Here is a 16,037-nt window from a genome sequence, read left to right as displayed (position 1 = left end):
GAATACATAGTAACAGGGTACAATTTTTCTCTCTTTTACAAAAAGATGGAAATGCAACCAGATGGATTACCTCGGATCAGATGACATCTGAGTCTTCCCTCCCCATTTCACTAGTTCCTAAAGGTAAAAGGGGGTACTTTGATGGATGATTTAGCACTTAACCAGGTGGTTAACTTGACAAGTGAGTATACACTAGGGCTTTGAACAGACCTTGATGTCTCACATGATTAAAAACGGGCTGTTTTGGCAAAGCACCTTTGGATATTTGTTGCAGATGTTTGGAAGGCTCTTAGCTCCTCAAAAAGCAATAGCAAAACTTGCATTTTGCAACATACCTGCTAGAGATCAATAATTTTATTCATATTTGCCCTAGTGAAGGAGTAAGTTGCCCTAGTAGACTGATACAGACATTTCTTATACTTGCATAGACATTTTAGCTTGAAAGGCCCAATTTTCTGTGTTTCCCAACTAGGGGGTGATTTAACCTTTCCTAGCAGAGCAAACCTAGCAGCACTGGAAAGCAGCAGGAAGCTGTGCAGCCTCTTTTGCTCCGGGGACAGTACTGGTGGGACCTGACCTGCTCACCAACAAGAACAGTTAACTGGAATAAGCGGGCATCCCACTTCACCCTCACCTTAATATGGAAAACAATAAACACCTGACAAATCTCTGTGTTAGGTGATTTAGGACCTTACCCACCCCTCCCCAAGGAGAAGATGTTTTTTCAGCTCGTTTGTTTTTAATATATATATATATATATATATAGTGGTTTTAGAAGTCTTGTTGCCAGTAGCATCAAAAGACCAGTAACCATCCCATATGACATTACTAATAATAATGTGGGGCCTTGGCCTCTGCACTTAACATACTTGACATGCTTAAATATAAATTGCCACAGGTACTGTGAGCTGGGTTTCTCAAGCTTTAAAAAGATGTGATTATGATAGCCAGATATATGTGGCTTTCTAGTAGTCAAAGAAAAAAATTCATCTTCTTCTGCAAAATGGAGACAGCTGCAAACGAACAGCAATTACAGGTAGTGCATTAGGATTAGTCTGTGAACTGCAAGCTGGGAAGAGGGCAGACACCTGCCAAAGCTTCAGGGGAGGGGGATAATGTCCTATTTTCCTCTTCAGCACTCCCTATGAGTTGTTTAAGTAGATAATAAAGAGTTCTGAATCTGGTGGGTATCTGAGGGGTCTGACTTGGTGTGTCTTGTATTATATAAAATTAGTATATCCTTAATTCCTGCTGTGATTCCTGGTTTTGTGCAAATGGTGAATATATAAGACTGAGAATGTTCTTCATAAGCTTCTTCTTTTTACCAGTTGTTTTGCTAACATTTCTCAAGTGGCAATGTAGGAATTAAAATGTTGATGATGAATACAAATAGTATAGGACTTAAAACCTCAGGCTGAGTAATGCTGAATGATAGGTAAGGTCATTTCCTGAATGCTTGTTTTATTCTTCAGGAGAGACAGGAAAAAAAAAGCCAGTTTATATGCTCTATAATAGAAGTAAGTATCCTGATGATTAAAACAGATACTGACTAGCTTTAATTTCCTGAGCACGAATATTGCTATCTTACACTTTCATATCCTGAAATGAGACAAGACTGCTGGGAAGGTAAGCAGCAAAGCTGTTATAAAGCTGGTGAAATTACACAGCAAAAGATAAAGTAACTCAGTAAGTTGTCAGCCTCTGTCCATGTCAGATGGGGTGATACTTATCAGTTAGTTTATGCTGGGTATTTTTATTGCAGCTCAGTGTGTGTGCTTGTGCTGCGGTTATGAGAGTCAGCAAGCCTCCCCCATTGACGTAGGTGCTGCATGTTTGGTCTTCCACCTTTATTATATTAGTTTGTTCTTCCTTCCATGTTAATGAAGATGAGACTCTTCAGGCGCTCTGTTTGTCCCAGCTTTGAAAGGCTTGCGTCTGAATGATTACAGTGCTGCACAATATAGAGAATGGGAAGCTTTACAAGTCTTAGGTCTCTGCTGTGTATCAGAACCTGTCACAGGCAATGGATGTTGCAGAAAGGTAATTTATATTCCCCTCTCTATAGCATCTTCACTGTGGTTTGTTCCGGCTCCTTTCTCTTGGTGGGGCAGCGAAGGAGAAGGGCTACTTCTAAAATATGAGATTCACTGCCAATGTCCAGATTTCCAGTCTGGATGTACAATGTAGTTCTGTTTTGGACAAAAAGATTTGCTTGCCTCTTTTTCAAACTGCTTCTGTGAAGACATTAAATGACCCTAAGACAAGTGACTTACTACAGCTCTTTTAAGGAGATGGAGTTTGACTTCGGTGTCAGTCCTTACAGAGACTAGATTTACCCATCAGGACTGTTAGAGCTGGTTCTTTAGTAGCAGTTAATTTCCATGGTGCTCCCAGGTTTCTGCTGGGTATAGGATTGCCAGGTCTTTCCCTTTCCGATCCAACAACACTGTGTGTATGATACCTGTGGGAAGTGGGGCAGGAGCATTAGCAGAAAGATTCAGAGGCGTAACAGACTGTTCCAGCTGCTTGCACCTTGGTGCCTTTGGTATTTTTCTGCTCCTGGTAGTCCTCACTTCCAAAGTGTGAGAAACATTCTGTAGCCAATAACTTAGGCTCAGGCAAGGATCTCAGTGAAGTAGTAATTTATTCGCGATTGCAATAGCAGGCGTCCCACAAGCAGGAGCGCACCTACTGGTTCCAAAACACAGTTTATATACTTTTTGATGACAGGACCCTCCCCTGTTTCCCCACTGAGTGGGTAATCCAGGTTCACAATCTATCTGATGCTTCACAGACAATGCATGGCCTTCAGTTGCCGGCCTGTTAAATTTCAAATTTCTTTTGACTTTTTTCTACTGTTTGAAGTGGTAATGTTTCTTCACTTATCTGACTTGACTTAACACCGTGATTTTCACCTAATTGTTCTAAGGAGTCTGGTTGTCTGCATTTTACAAGGTCGCCTGCTAAGTTTTCTTATCACTGCAAGCATATCTCAATACCACATTCCTTACCTTTAAACAATGTAACTCTGCAAAAACAACATTTTTATTCCCACAAAAGGACCTGAGTCCTCCCCAGGACTCCCATGTCCATCCTTGACCTGCCACTGCCAAAGGACAAAGCTCATTGTTTCAGTATGGATAGATGATGATAAAAAGGAGCCTGGATATCTTAAGCATGCCTCTGCTAGATGTACCATGAGCCAGATTTGGGGCAGAAAATTGCACAGATATGTGGAGCAGTATCATGCTGAGCCCACATGTACCACTTGGGGCCTGGACTCTAGAAACAGATTCATTACTGCCCTGCTTTTTCTCATTCTTATAGCTGAGGTTTAAAAAGGGAAGCAAACCAGAACAGTAGCACTTTTAGCTCTCTGCTACAAAATGGAAATCAAAAGTGACAGGAGTCTAGGAGAGAGACCTAGTGGACTAGGACTGTAGTGCTGCCGATGTGCATATAGCTTTAGCAGACTGTTCGGCAGTCCTTACTTTCTTGTGTAATTACAGACAAACAACAACAACACAAAAAGGCAAAAAACCACAACCAAACAAAAAAACCAACCCCTTACAAAAAATAACTGCAATTAAAACCATGTGGTTTCCCCCCATAGTGCCTTGACGGGAACATTTTTATAAATCTTGCTGTAGGGGGAGGGTGGGAAATAACTTGGGTGTTTGCTGCTGCTTTTTTGTTTCAACCGCAACTTTAGGGAAAATCACTTTCAAGTAGGAAAGTTTCATCAAATGTAAATACTTTGTTAGACAAGTAGATTTGTGCTGCTATTCTGACAGACTTCTTATGTTTCAATGCAGAATTTAAAATAACCCTATCATTTGGTGTTGGTCATTTGACATTTCCTTCACTAGCAAGGTTCCAGTGGAAGGACATCTTGAAGATGAGATCGTCTTAATAACTATTTATTGGGTGGTGCTTTGTCTTTGGATCTATTAAAGTGACAAAACATGTCTTTTTGAAACAAAACACTTAAAGTGGTCAGTAAAAAACTGGGAACAATTTCAGTGCTTTAGTAAAAAAGATGGACTTAATGCAAAGCCTGCCTGCTGTGTTTTGCATTTTGACTCTTTTAAAACTTTTTATTAATTTGGAATGATACCCAAAACTGCATTTTGCAAAACAGAGCTTTTCTCATCTGTTCCAGATTAGCAGGGTGGGTGGGATCTTCAAGTTACAAAATAAGAACAAAAGAGTGTTTACATTCTTGATGGATTAAACAAAATCAAGTCCTCCATACAGAAAAGAAGTTACGTTTTGGATTTCTTCTTCAATTGATATTTGAAACTTACACACTCTTTGAAAACTGCAGAAGCATGTGAGCAGAAAGCTGTAAATCCTTAATGGAGATCTAGGAGTAATCAGCTCAGCTTCATTCATGAAAAGGAAAGTGTGGTGGAGGAAGTGCAGTCAATATAGCGTAGTCTGCTGCCAGCAAGAGTTTATGTATTTTGCATCAGCTGTAGGACACGGGGGAGGAGAATATTCCTCTGGGCAGATCAGCACAGGGTGTAACGTACAGGACTAATCCTGAGCTTTGTACTTGGGCAGTGTTTATTTTGTCCATAGAGGACCAGGGTGGTGAGCTGCAGGGAGAGCACTCACCCCAGTGAACCCTTCTCTCATCTCTGTCAAGTGTTGTTTTTCACACGCACTTTAGATGAAATGCTGAAAACTTGCCCTTGGTCCTGCTGCTGCTTCGGTACTACTTTTTTGACAAAATCAGAGGAGCAGTGTGGAAGTACTACCTACTGAACTGCAAGTGAATAAATACTAGAGAACGCCCCTACTTGCTGCAGATTCGCGTTCAGCCCCGTAAGAAGACAAAAGGAGCAAAAGCGGCACGGCCTAAAGTGCAAAAAGTTGCCCCCACCGGGCCGCAGCGAGCAGGGTTCGAACCTGCGCGGGGAGACCCCATTGGATTTCAAGTCCAACGCCTTAACCACTCGGCCATCGCTGCTGCTCGTAGCGGTAGGCCCCTGCACAGCTCCTTACGGAGCGTCCCCGCGCGGCCCTCCCCGCCTCCTGCGCTACTGGCAGCCAATGGGAGCCGCCGCTGCTCTTCGTCCCGCCTCCGTCGCGGCCGGCGGGGCCAACCGGGAAGGGGCGGGCGGGGCTGATGGGGCGAAGCCGCGGCCGACAGGGGGCGCCCGCAGTGCTCCGAGCCCCCAGCGAGGCCGCGGGGCGCGCCCCGGTGCCTGGTCGGCCCTGGCACCCTGCGCTGCCCGGGGCGCTGAGGGAGGCTTACGAAGAGCTGAACGCAGGCTCGGCGAGCTAGTTTTAGGGCTTCTCTTCAGCCTGAGCTGGGGAAAGGAGAGAGGGGCGTTAGGAAGCACAGGTGGGGCTGTAATGTCACATAGAGCACTCGTCTTGTTTTACTTCTGCAACGCTTACTCAATTCTCTTTATCGTTTTAAGTTAATGTGGCTAAAAATCTGTAGTGCTTGTCTTACGCACCCAGTGTTAGCAATGAGTTCAGTTATGTTTGGGCCACTATCAGGTACCGGGGTGCTGCTCAGTCCCATCGTGACAGCCAGCGGAGAGGTGGGCATTGGCTCCCACGGGAAACTGGAACAGGTGGTCATGGGGCTTCGGCAGAAACAGGTGGTTCTGCAGCTGGGTGCAGGCCTGTAGTGCTAACAGACCTCTGACCGGCCCTGAAAGCAGGCGGTAGAAGGCTGGTCTGGTACAGAAATGTAGTACTACGTTTTAGGGGTTGTTTGTTTTCCTGCATGTAACTGTAGAAGGTTCAATGCCACTGGTACTATCTGCGTATTTCTTCATTCTCTCCCACATGTCTCTTTGTGTTGTTGTGGATCTAGTTAAAAAGAAGATCCCAAGCTTCATTCTGAATTTCTGCTTGTGCCGTTTAATGCTCTAGATGATGAGGAATATTTTAAAAACACAAACATATAAAACGGTTCTATTATCCTGCTTTGTATCCCCCTATCTGACTCATTAGTTCAGCATCATAATATTCTTTGTTTAAATTGCTAGTTGTTTAACGTGATGTTTTCCTGACGTCCCTGTAGTTTTGTATGTTAGGGTAAGGCCCCCACAGGCTGCATTACGCCTGATAAGATACTGTCTTCGTAAGCCCATAACTTGTACCTGGTTACATAGACATGAAGGTGCGAAACATGATTATGCCAAATTCTTATGTAAACAATTGCTCAGCAAATACCAAACGAATGAAGAGCAGGGTGAGGCAAAGTGGTGCCTTCAGTATGGCTTCGTATAGCCAAGGGGAACTTAGTAAAGAAAATAAACGGAAGTGGACAGTCAGGGATCATGTTGGTGGAGAAACAAGTATTTGTCAGGTGAAAATGCCAGAAAAGTCTTGTTGGGGCTTTTAGTACAAATTTTATTTCCTTGTTTTTATTAATTTGAGGACAAGGAACAAAGCTGTTTACTTTATTCATGGATCTGCTGCAGTTTTACTTTCTTTACAGAAAATAGATTACTGCCATGGGCAGGGCTCCCTCCCACCAGCCCAGGCTGCCCAAAGCCCCATCCAGCCTGGCCTTGAACACCGCCAGGGATGGTGCATCCACAGCTTCTCTGGGCAGCCTGTGCCAGTGCCTCACCACCCTCTGAGTGAAAAATTTCTTCCTTACATCTAATCTAGATTTCCCCTCTTTTAGATTAAAATTGTTACCCCTTGTCCTATTACAATACTCCCTGATAAACAGTTTCTCCCCAGCTTTCTTGTAGTGCCCCCACCCCCCCTTTTAATTACTGGAAATTAGCTACTTGATTTAGACTCAGCACATGTGTGATGTTTAGCGCTGAGATATGCAGTCATCCAGCAGGCCATTTGAAGCTTTGACTGAACTGACGGATATTTACAAACCCTGGGGGATTACACAGGATCTTGATCTTCTGAACAGCACATTTCTAGAATGAGTAAAGGGCAATGACTGGTACATAAATTAGTTGGTTCTATTCTGGTCATGAATGAAAGCCTTAGCAACTTAAGGTTGTTGAATGACTTAAGAGATCTGTGCAATAGATAGCTGATGAGAGCAGGTGGCCACCTGAGTCTTGTATGTTAGTTGTACAGAAGTATTACTTTATGTTACCCAGAAATCATAATACAAGACTTTAAAATGCACTGGGTAAAATTAAAAATACAGAGTTTAAGGACTACAAGAGGACAAATTCTCTTATGTAAATAAAATATAAAATTGTCCTACCCTGCTTTTCCAGATGGTTTGTTTTGTTATTCCCATTGAAGGAAAATGAAAAAAATCCATTGTACTGACGGGAGTCAACATTCTCAAAGTCTAAATTAAAATAGTATTGGTTTTAGACTGCAGAAACAATTCTTGCATTTAATTCTACTGAAGAACTACTTCAAAAAAAATTACACTAGCTTTCGAGAACTCTAGATTTTTTTTTCCTGTATTTTATTGAAGAAGGGTTTTTCTTAATCCTTTTCTTGACTGAAGTGTTAGAATTCATGTCTTCAGTTAAGAATTCTTGATAGCTACTATGTTCTAGAATTACTCTTTTGTAAGCTTAAAAAAATATGGAAGTTATTACCTATCCACAGAGATTTTTAAGCTGCGTAAGGAAAATGTTCAAGAGAATCAAAATTCAGTATGTTTATTAATATTTTATGTGGGTTTGACAGAAGCAAAATTAATGTGAATGGTATCATTTATGTCTGCAATATGCAAATAATCACATCGCCACAACTCTCACATTGTTTTACCTCTGTTCTAATAACTGCCCCAAACTATAACAGCACAATTCTTGCATCTCAGCAATTAGGTTAACTGGCATTGATATTAAATTATGCAACCGTATTTTGGAGTTTCTATTTGATCTCCTTGTCAAGACATATGTTTTAAATCTACTGAAAATTATGTTGGAAAGACAATTATATGTCTTATAAGAAAGAGTGGGCTGGCTATAGAGATTAACTTAGTATGTCTGCAGAGCCAAACTCAGACTTAGGATTTGATGTAAATGCCCCCACTACCTACTAGCAGCAAATCCAAGCTGCTTCCTTAAACCAAATTTATTTGATACCAAAAACAAGGTTACCAGTCTAAACTTATAAATGGCAAGACCGTATCCTTGGGAGAACTGTATAGTTAAATTTTGTGTGGTGACATAAAGACTGCTTACAAATGGTCCACCTGGAAACCCCTGCACAGCTGACAGCTACATAGACATAAGCCAGTGTGTTTCCAAGACCACTCACGTTTGAGAGTTTGGACCTAGAGCTTGAGGAGCAGTTGATTGCAGCCTCACTCGAGTGACTTATGACTCAAGTTGCTTATGTAAGTGACTCACTCGCTTATGCAAGCCTTCCTTAAAAGGTGAAAACACCATAGTCTAACCATTCCAGTCCCAGAGGCTTTTGCCAGGCTACAAGGAATGGTGACTCAGACATCTCAAACATACATGTGGTATTCTAAGACACTGAAACTTGGAAATATATTCAGTGTCCTTTGTGGCTGACAATTTTTAATGTATAACTTTTATATTTTGAATTTAGGAGCCTCTACTTCCTAGCAGGACAAAATAAGAAATTTATTTTTTCTTTAAATGCCTGTTGTAAGTAGTTTGGATTCACATGAATCCAGGACTTGAGTTAAAAGTGTAATCTCAGTAAAACATAATCACAAGAGTTGGCTGACTGGTGTAAATGCCACACACAGTGTTGTATTTAACCAACCATACGCAATTTAACCTTGAAAATCATCCTCTCTCCAGTTGTCGCTTGAGCTAGAGTGACCTCCAGTGTTCTTTCTGCAAGCTGCAAGTAACACAGCAGATAAGATGTGCTGCAGGTACTACAGGCAGAAGGAGCAGGCTTAAGCACTTCTGTATAAGCTGTGTAGATGAACAATGGTCAAAAATGTATCAGGGAAGAACAGTATTTTCAGGGTGCTACTTGAATTCTAGCACTTTGCTACAAAGCCACAATTATTGCCAAGAGAGAAGGAGATCTTGCTACAAAACAAATCAATAAACTATTCTAAACAAAGCCTCAATTAAAAATACCATTACATGTTAAGTCCTAGATACTTTGAGATAGTAAAACTTAATATCTAAAAAAATCATTAAAACTTCCAGGTATAACCCTGAAGTAAAATCCTGAAACAAATTCTTAAACTAATAAACAGGTAGCTTGCCAAATGCTGGCGAGTTTCCCCAGATGTGGGTGCTTAATTAATAAAGCACGTTACCTATTGTACACGATCTTATTTTAAAGATCTTGAAGTCCAAAATATCTATCTTCAAGAGGCTTATGCAATTTAAGAAGAGAGAGGTCAAAAAGAAAACTGAGTGAGTGGGATTGAGCTTCCCTAGCATTCAAGTAGGCACCTGACTTCTGGATGCCATAGCCGGCTCCTTGGGTCACTTTCTAGACATTAGAGAGAGGGAGATCCTTGCCCTTGGCGGGTGATTAAGTTCATCTATTTTAGAATGGTATGAGCAATTCCTGAGAAATACACTCCAGTATCAACTGAGGGGCCCTGAAAATGCCTAGATTTGAGACTAAAGGCTTAATGAAAGCATTTTATATGTTATTGATGAAAAGTAACAGTAATTTTACGCATACAGATAGTTAATTTGTATACAATGATACTGCCACTTATTCAGCTCACTAACAGAACTCATGAAGTTAACAGTGCTTTATAAATATACTGTTCTATAATTTTAGATTTTTTGAACCTATGGCATCTGTTTTTAAATAGGAAAAATACTACAGCCTTCAGGAAGGATTGTGTTATTAAGAATGTTTTCATGAACTAGAAATGCAATTTTAAAATACTTGTTTTGGGAACGCAAGCTAAACTAAAACCATTAATACTTGGATTTTTTCTTCAGGGTAGCACTAAATGTGAAGTAAATACTAAAAAAACTTTAGTATATCTCATGGGCTTTTACTGAAGATTTAACAAGTACATAGGATATATGATATGAACATAGGATAACATGTAAAATTTCCCAGTGGATAAGTGTATTTTGGAAAGTAAGTTTTTCTCACAAAGGAATCTTAAAATTCTTATTTCTTCAGTCAGTTAAAACTAGCAAGAACTGGAGATTAGAATAGATAATGGAGAGAGAAAAAGATGTTTAAGGACTTAACATAAAATAAGGGTAACAAGATAGGTTTGCCCATATTTTTTCATGTCTTTAACTTCAGTAAGTAAAGAGCATAAATACTGCAAAATTTTTCACAGGAACATGGACAGTTCATTAAAAAAAAGTAGGAAAAATATGTAATTGATAATCAGTATCCAAAGGTATTCTTTAGTATTACATAATTTCTGTATTACTGTTGTCTTTACAAACATAAGACTGAGCCCTAAGCACTTTAACTTTGTAAAAATGTTTAACTTTTCTTTTTTGACCTCAAATGCAATGTTCATTTGGTAATACCTATTCCATGCCTTCTCATTCATTTGCTCTGTGCCCTTTTAGTTAATCAATCTATCTGCTTTACAAATGGAATAGTTTCAACATTTATTCCTATTAGTGAGCCAGACTTTCCAAATGCAATTCTTTTATTAAAAGCTATTAATGTTATGCCTCTGATGTTTGCAGCAGAAAAAATAAATTAGATTCTGCCTGCTAAGAAACATTTCAGCAATGTGAGTGGAACAGCAACTTAGTGCTTACGTGTAAGTTAAAATATTCAAAAGTAAATTTTACATCTCCTTTGAAGAATGCAAGTGAATTAATGAATCCAATACAAATTGCATATTACAACTGAAAGTGCTAGCACCACTAGACTAAATCTTGTTTCATGTTTTATTCCTGAAAATAATGAATAACAAAAATAATGCCACATACTTATTTCATCTTCTGTAAACCCATTCCATCTATCAGCTTTGTAGATCAAGTAACAAAGCTGAATGCCTAAACCATACAATCAGGAAAATTTAAAAACAAATTACTTCAGAAAAGCCTGTATGGCTACAACTTCTCATTCTGCGTAACTAAGAATGGATTTGTTTCACGTACAGAATCAACAGTGGCTTCATTTTGGGGATGTTTAAGGTTTCTCTGATTTAGCACTGTGTTTCCTTGTTTTGTGGCTCCCCTCTCTTTCCCGGGGCAAGATCAATGTTCGTCCACTTTTCTTATGTTTGGTTGAAAACATTCTGACACAGATATACTAAAATTTCACATTAGAAGATTGCCACTTTGTGAAGCAATTTACTTGCTTTGCCTTACTTGCTTTACGCCACATTTATAACCCCAGGATCTATTGCTAAGAATATCTGAAATGCTGTTTCTAGTGTAATATAATGCAAGAGCATTGTTCATCAACTGACATGCTTAAGACATGACACAATCTGATCTAGTAATCATGCAGTGACACACGAAATGTTGAATGGAATCCCGCTGTCTTAAATCAAAAAGTTATTTAATGGATATTGTAGATCTTTATCTGGATAAAGAGAAGATTAAAAACCCTTCCCTTTACTGAGATTAAGACATTAATTATTGATTGGAGAGACAGTAATGTTTCTAGACGTTTTTACTACCTTTGTTACTCAAAGTCAGAGTTCTGCTCTGGCTTCCCCTCCTCTGGTTTACATCAGATATGAATAGTGAGTACTGATATGTCTGTCTCATAGACAACACTAAATAAAACCTTCTCTTTAATGTTATTTTACTGTTTTCTTTTTCTGCCATGGATAGCTGTAGAATTTTGTGAATACTTTTTTTTTTTTTTTTTTTCTGGGACTGAACTGCAACTAGAAGATGAGAAGAAGTGGAGGACCAAGACTACTTAGGGACCTGTTTATGACATACCGAACTTTTCATCATTTAAAATTTGTCAGTGACAAAACTGGTTGCAACATAACAGCTGCTGGCAGCTTCTATGGAATTAATTGGTATCACAAGCTTATTTATTTATTAAGCAAAAGCTCATTGTTACATTTATTACAGAAAAAAAGGGTCAAAAGCGTTCATGTAACTCTTTAAAACATTAACAAACTATATATAGTCTGCTTTTTTCCTTTAGCTTTTGTCCTGGTTTCAGTTAGGACAGAGTTAATTTTCCTCCTAGTAGCTGGCAGGGTGCTATGTTTTGGATTAGGATGAGAACAGCGCTGATAACATGCTGATGTTTTAATTGTTGTAGAGCAGTGCTTACACCAAGCCAAGGACTTTTCAGCCTCTCTCTGTCCTGCTAGCGAGCAGGCTAGGGATGCAGCAGAAGCTGGGAGGGGACAGACCCAGGACAGCTGACCCAAACTGGCCAAAGGGGTATTCCATACCATCTGACGTCATGCTGAACAATATATAGGGGTGGCTAGCCGGGGTGGAGGGGTGGCCGGCTGCTCGGGGATAGGCTGGGCATCGGTCAACGGGTGGTGAGCAATTGCATTGTGCATCACTTATTTCGTACACATTATTACTATTAATACTATTATTATTATTGTTGTTATTCTTTTCCCTGTCTTAATAAACTGTCTTTATCTCAACTCACAGGCTTCACTTTCCCGTTTCTCTCCCCCATCCCGGAGAGGGAGGGGGGAGGGTGAGCGAACGGCTGTGTGGTGTTTGACTGCCAGCCGGGCTAAACCACAACAGCTTTGTTCTCATATGTTCAGTAAACTTTTTAGAAAGGTGCTAATAGTTGTACTTACGTTTTTAATGAAGTTTCGAGTTCATTGTTACAGGATTATCAAACGGTATCACTGAACATTGTTGTAGATGTCTATGCAGTCAATTTTTTAGCTGCATTCTTACCTTTAAGTAAACAGTATAGTCATGTGTAAAGTACACTACTAGATCAGGGCCTTTTTCCTTAATGTATTTTTGCATTTCTATCAGATTTGTACAGTTTTACACAAAAAGCATGTTCTATGCCTCTTCTTGCTACTGTTTTATATACAGGTTTAAGACGTGTTTATGGAAATGGAAACGATGTAAGTGCATATGGAAGTACCTCTCATGTTGCATGTAAATGGTTATGTTTTCATAAACCGAATATGCTAAATATCATATGAAAATGCTACTTTATGGGCCCCAAAAGCTCTCAAGGTGTGACTATTAATTAGATCTGGCTTTCACAATGCATCTGCCATGCTGTAAATACAGATAGAGTAACATATTTACCACCTATATGAAAATAAAATATGCTTATGGCTCCAATTCTGCATTGCTTGGCTTTCGTCCCTATTCTGAGCACAGATTCTTATGGAAGTATGGAGACTCTGATTTAATTCAAAGTTATTGTCTTTTGTATGATTCAAATGTTAGAATAAAATATTTGTATTTGTAATTTCACCATGTTTTTCCAGATTGATAGATTTTTTTTCTATAGTATATATAGAGCCTGTTTAATAGTTAATTAAAAGCTATGATTTTGCTGAGTTTTACCAGCTGTTTTCCTCATTGTCAGTACACAAACAGAGGCATTATGATATTGGGTAAAACCAGTAAGTGCATCTAAAGCAATATACTGATTTTTGGTGGAACCTCCATATTACCAGTTACTTTAGAAAAGAGTTTAAATGCAATAATAGTGAGCAATTATGCAACAATCCCCGCAAGAGAAAATATTTCTGTTGATCTGTGCTTGGCTTAAACCTGAAATACAAATTTGTACTTAAACATAAGATCCATTTGTACCATTAACAGGTTTCAGTTATCCTTTCTAAATGAATAATCTAACTTTAATTCCTATTAAACCTCAGTTATAGATAATAGCAGTAAACCACTGTAATTTTTCATATGCGTAAAATCAAATACTTTGTATGTTTTGAGTCATTAAAGAAGAGGATGTTGAATGTAGGAAAGCTAAATATCTGTAACAGATGGAATGGATGCAACTCTGATTATTCTTCAAAGTCAGTTTATCAGGGGGTCTTTCTGCTCAATTCCTTTGTTTCAAATTAAGCTTCTACATATACATCACTAAACAATATTAAAAGATCTGCTAACTACACATGTACTGTCAGCATTTTGCTTGTGCTGATATCTATGGAATACAAAATTAGAACTTATGGTTAAAAGTTTGATTTTTCAAAAGTCTCCATTGTTGATGATTTCTGTCTGTGGTGCACTGCAAGTGGAGGAACACAGCACTAAGGTGCTTTTGCTGAATTGTCTGAACACCTAGTGATCTCCATTAGTATTTTAATCTCTTTTTGTTCTTTGGTTATTTTCACCTTTAGAACCTACATTTCCTACTCAAGAAAAATATTCCTGGTGAAAATTCCAGAAGATAGTTTGAAGAATTAAATCTCAAGCAATGAAAGTCTAGAACTTTGTGTCTTCTCTTTGTGCGGATCCCATGAAGACATGAAAAAAAAAAGGCTTCAGGAACTGTAGGCACTGCAGTTTCATTGCTACATCTCATAGTTATGATTAATTTTGTTGTGTAAGCTTCTGTACTGCTAATTTCATACTACATGGCCTCTCAGTACTAGTGGGTAATGCCTTGTAAGCAGGCTGTTTTAAAGTAATAATGTCTATTGATTGTATTAAATTATAGCTTATGGATTCAATTACAATTCTGACAAGTCTGATTAAATAACAATGTACAAATGTGAAATATATTAACTCCATTCAGTATTTCCATTAAAAGTAAATAAATTAGTAAAGCAACTGAAACTAGAAAGAAAAGACTAATTACTGAATTTACTTACAGATAATAGTTGAAGGCAAATGGACTGTCAGAATATTGAAATGTGCTGTCTGTAAAGGCTTATGTGCTGTAAAGGAAAAAAATACTTGATTTATTCTTTAAGTGATTTAAGTGACAGCAGTGTGAAATTTTCTTAAAGAATGTTATTTTAAAAATCAGCTTTTTGTTTGTTTGTTTGTCCCTTGGCTTTTTATTGTCCAAATACTTAAGCAAACGTGATTATATATATACACCGGTGGACCCAGGGATAACTCTAAGGTCCTGGGTCTGGTCACATTATTCTGTCTATGCCCTGCTGCCATGCAGGGGCTAGATTCAGCCATTCACAAGTTAAACCTTTTTGATTTTGCTTCTGTGGGAAAAAAATCCAGGTCCATGCAAAGTGTGAAACCCTGAATCAGCCAGGATGCTCAACTTGGTGATTGGGGACCCAGACTGGGATGCACTGCAAATTGTGTCCACCCAATGCAGACATGTATACCTTGTTCTGTGATCTGAGATTAATTTAAAGGTCCAATGTGCTTTGCCAGAAGTGCTGGGTCTGGTAAGGTCTAGCTTTTATCGAAGCTGTGAAATCCTATCCAGAATATCCTATATGAGGATATATAAAAGCAGAACCTTGTTTTGTGAACCAAAGAGAAAAATTATGACAATTTGTAAAACAGAGAGAAAAACCTACCACCTGACAAAATCCTCTATGTCAGGAGTGTTACACAAACAGTGACATAACATTTGACTGTAAAAAATAAACAAACAACAAACAACACAAATAGGCTTCACGCACATTTGCACGTTCAATTCTCAACAGCTACCATTAGGAAGTGAATCTGACAGAGTTGCCAACAGTGGCATCTGTTCATGGAAGTTTAATTTTGCACTCCATGGGACTGGAAGTATTGCTGCAGCCCCAGGTCTTCCCACAAGCTCCCTCAGGTAATAGCTTTCTTGGTGGGCACCCTTTGCAAACATGCTGCAACACAAAAGCTATTTATCTCAGGGTTTTAAATTAGAAGCCTTTTTTAATGAAACAGCAGTTTGGCGAGTGGTGGGCGAGTTACATGAAGGACATTCCCTCAGAAAAGTACCTGTCCGCGGGCAGACTGCGACAGTAGGGAGGAGGTTCCTCAGAGCACCACGTGCCGGGCGCGTGCACAGCCGTTGGGGGGGTGGGGCCGTGTGCAGAGCTATTGGCTGTAGAGGCAGGTGCGGGGAGGCGGTGGGGTGGGGTCGTGTGCAGAGCTGTTCCGTCATAGGATGGAAGCGCTTCGTCGGCTGTTCCCGTCATTGTCTTTGTGGTTGCAGCGAGCTTTGTTGTCGTTCTGCTCCGGTTTGCGTGCGAGTTAGAGCTGAGGGAGGAGGAGGAGGAGGGTGGCAGGGAGTTTCCTCCC

The 16,037-nt window shown here is 39.5% G+C and overlaps 1 protein-coding gene, 1 long non-coding RNA gene and 1 other non-coding gene across 11 annotated transcripts in view; 2 read left to right on the top strand and 1 right to left on the bottom strand.

Moving 5' to 3' along the window:
• Positions 1–4,893: 4,893 nt before the first annotated feature.
• TRNAS-UGA lies at positions 4,894–4,975 on the bottom strand. Its single transcript has one exon. It is a non-coding gene; the product is annotated as a tRNA-Ser (tRNA).
• Positions 4,976–5,165: 190 nt separating this feature from the next.
• Positions 5,166–14,279, top strand: LOC121073579. The gene is made up of 4 exons (XR_005821820.1): positions 5,166–5,353; positions 10,584–10,660; positions 11,748–11,884; positions 14,177–14,279. It is a non-coding gene; the product is annotated as an uncharacterized LOC121073579 (long non-coding RNA).
• A 1,461-nt stretch (positions 14,280–15,740) lies between these two features.
• Positions 15,741–16,037, top strand: part of CTNNA3 (catenin alpha 3) — a 523,550-nt gene continuing 523,253 nt past the window's right edge. For all 9 annotated transcript variants that reach the window (XR_005821804.1, XR_005821805.1, XM_040564586.1 and 6 more), the window contains exon 1: positions 15,741–15,976. Coding sequence is in view for 7 of the 9 variants with exons in the window: in XM_040564586.1 (XP_040420520.1) it covers positions 15,904–15,976 (73 nt within the window). In the remaining 2 variants the exon portion in view is untranslated. The remainder of the gene's footprint in view (positions 15,977–16,037) is intronic.

Source organism: Cygnus olor, chromosome 7 (genome assembly GCF_009769625.2).
Source record: "Cygnus olor isolate bCygOlo1 chromosome 7, bCygOlo1.pri.v2, whole genome shotgun sequence".
Classification (NCBI taxonomy): domain Eukaryota; kingdom Metazoa; phylum Chordata; class Aves; order Anseriformes; family Anatidae; genus Cygnus; species Cygnus olor.
This window is presented reverse-complemented; position numbering and strand designations above follow the sequence as displayed.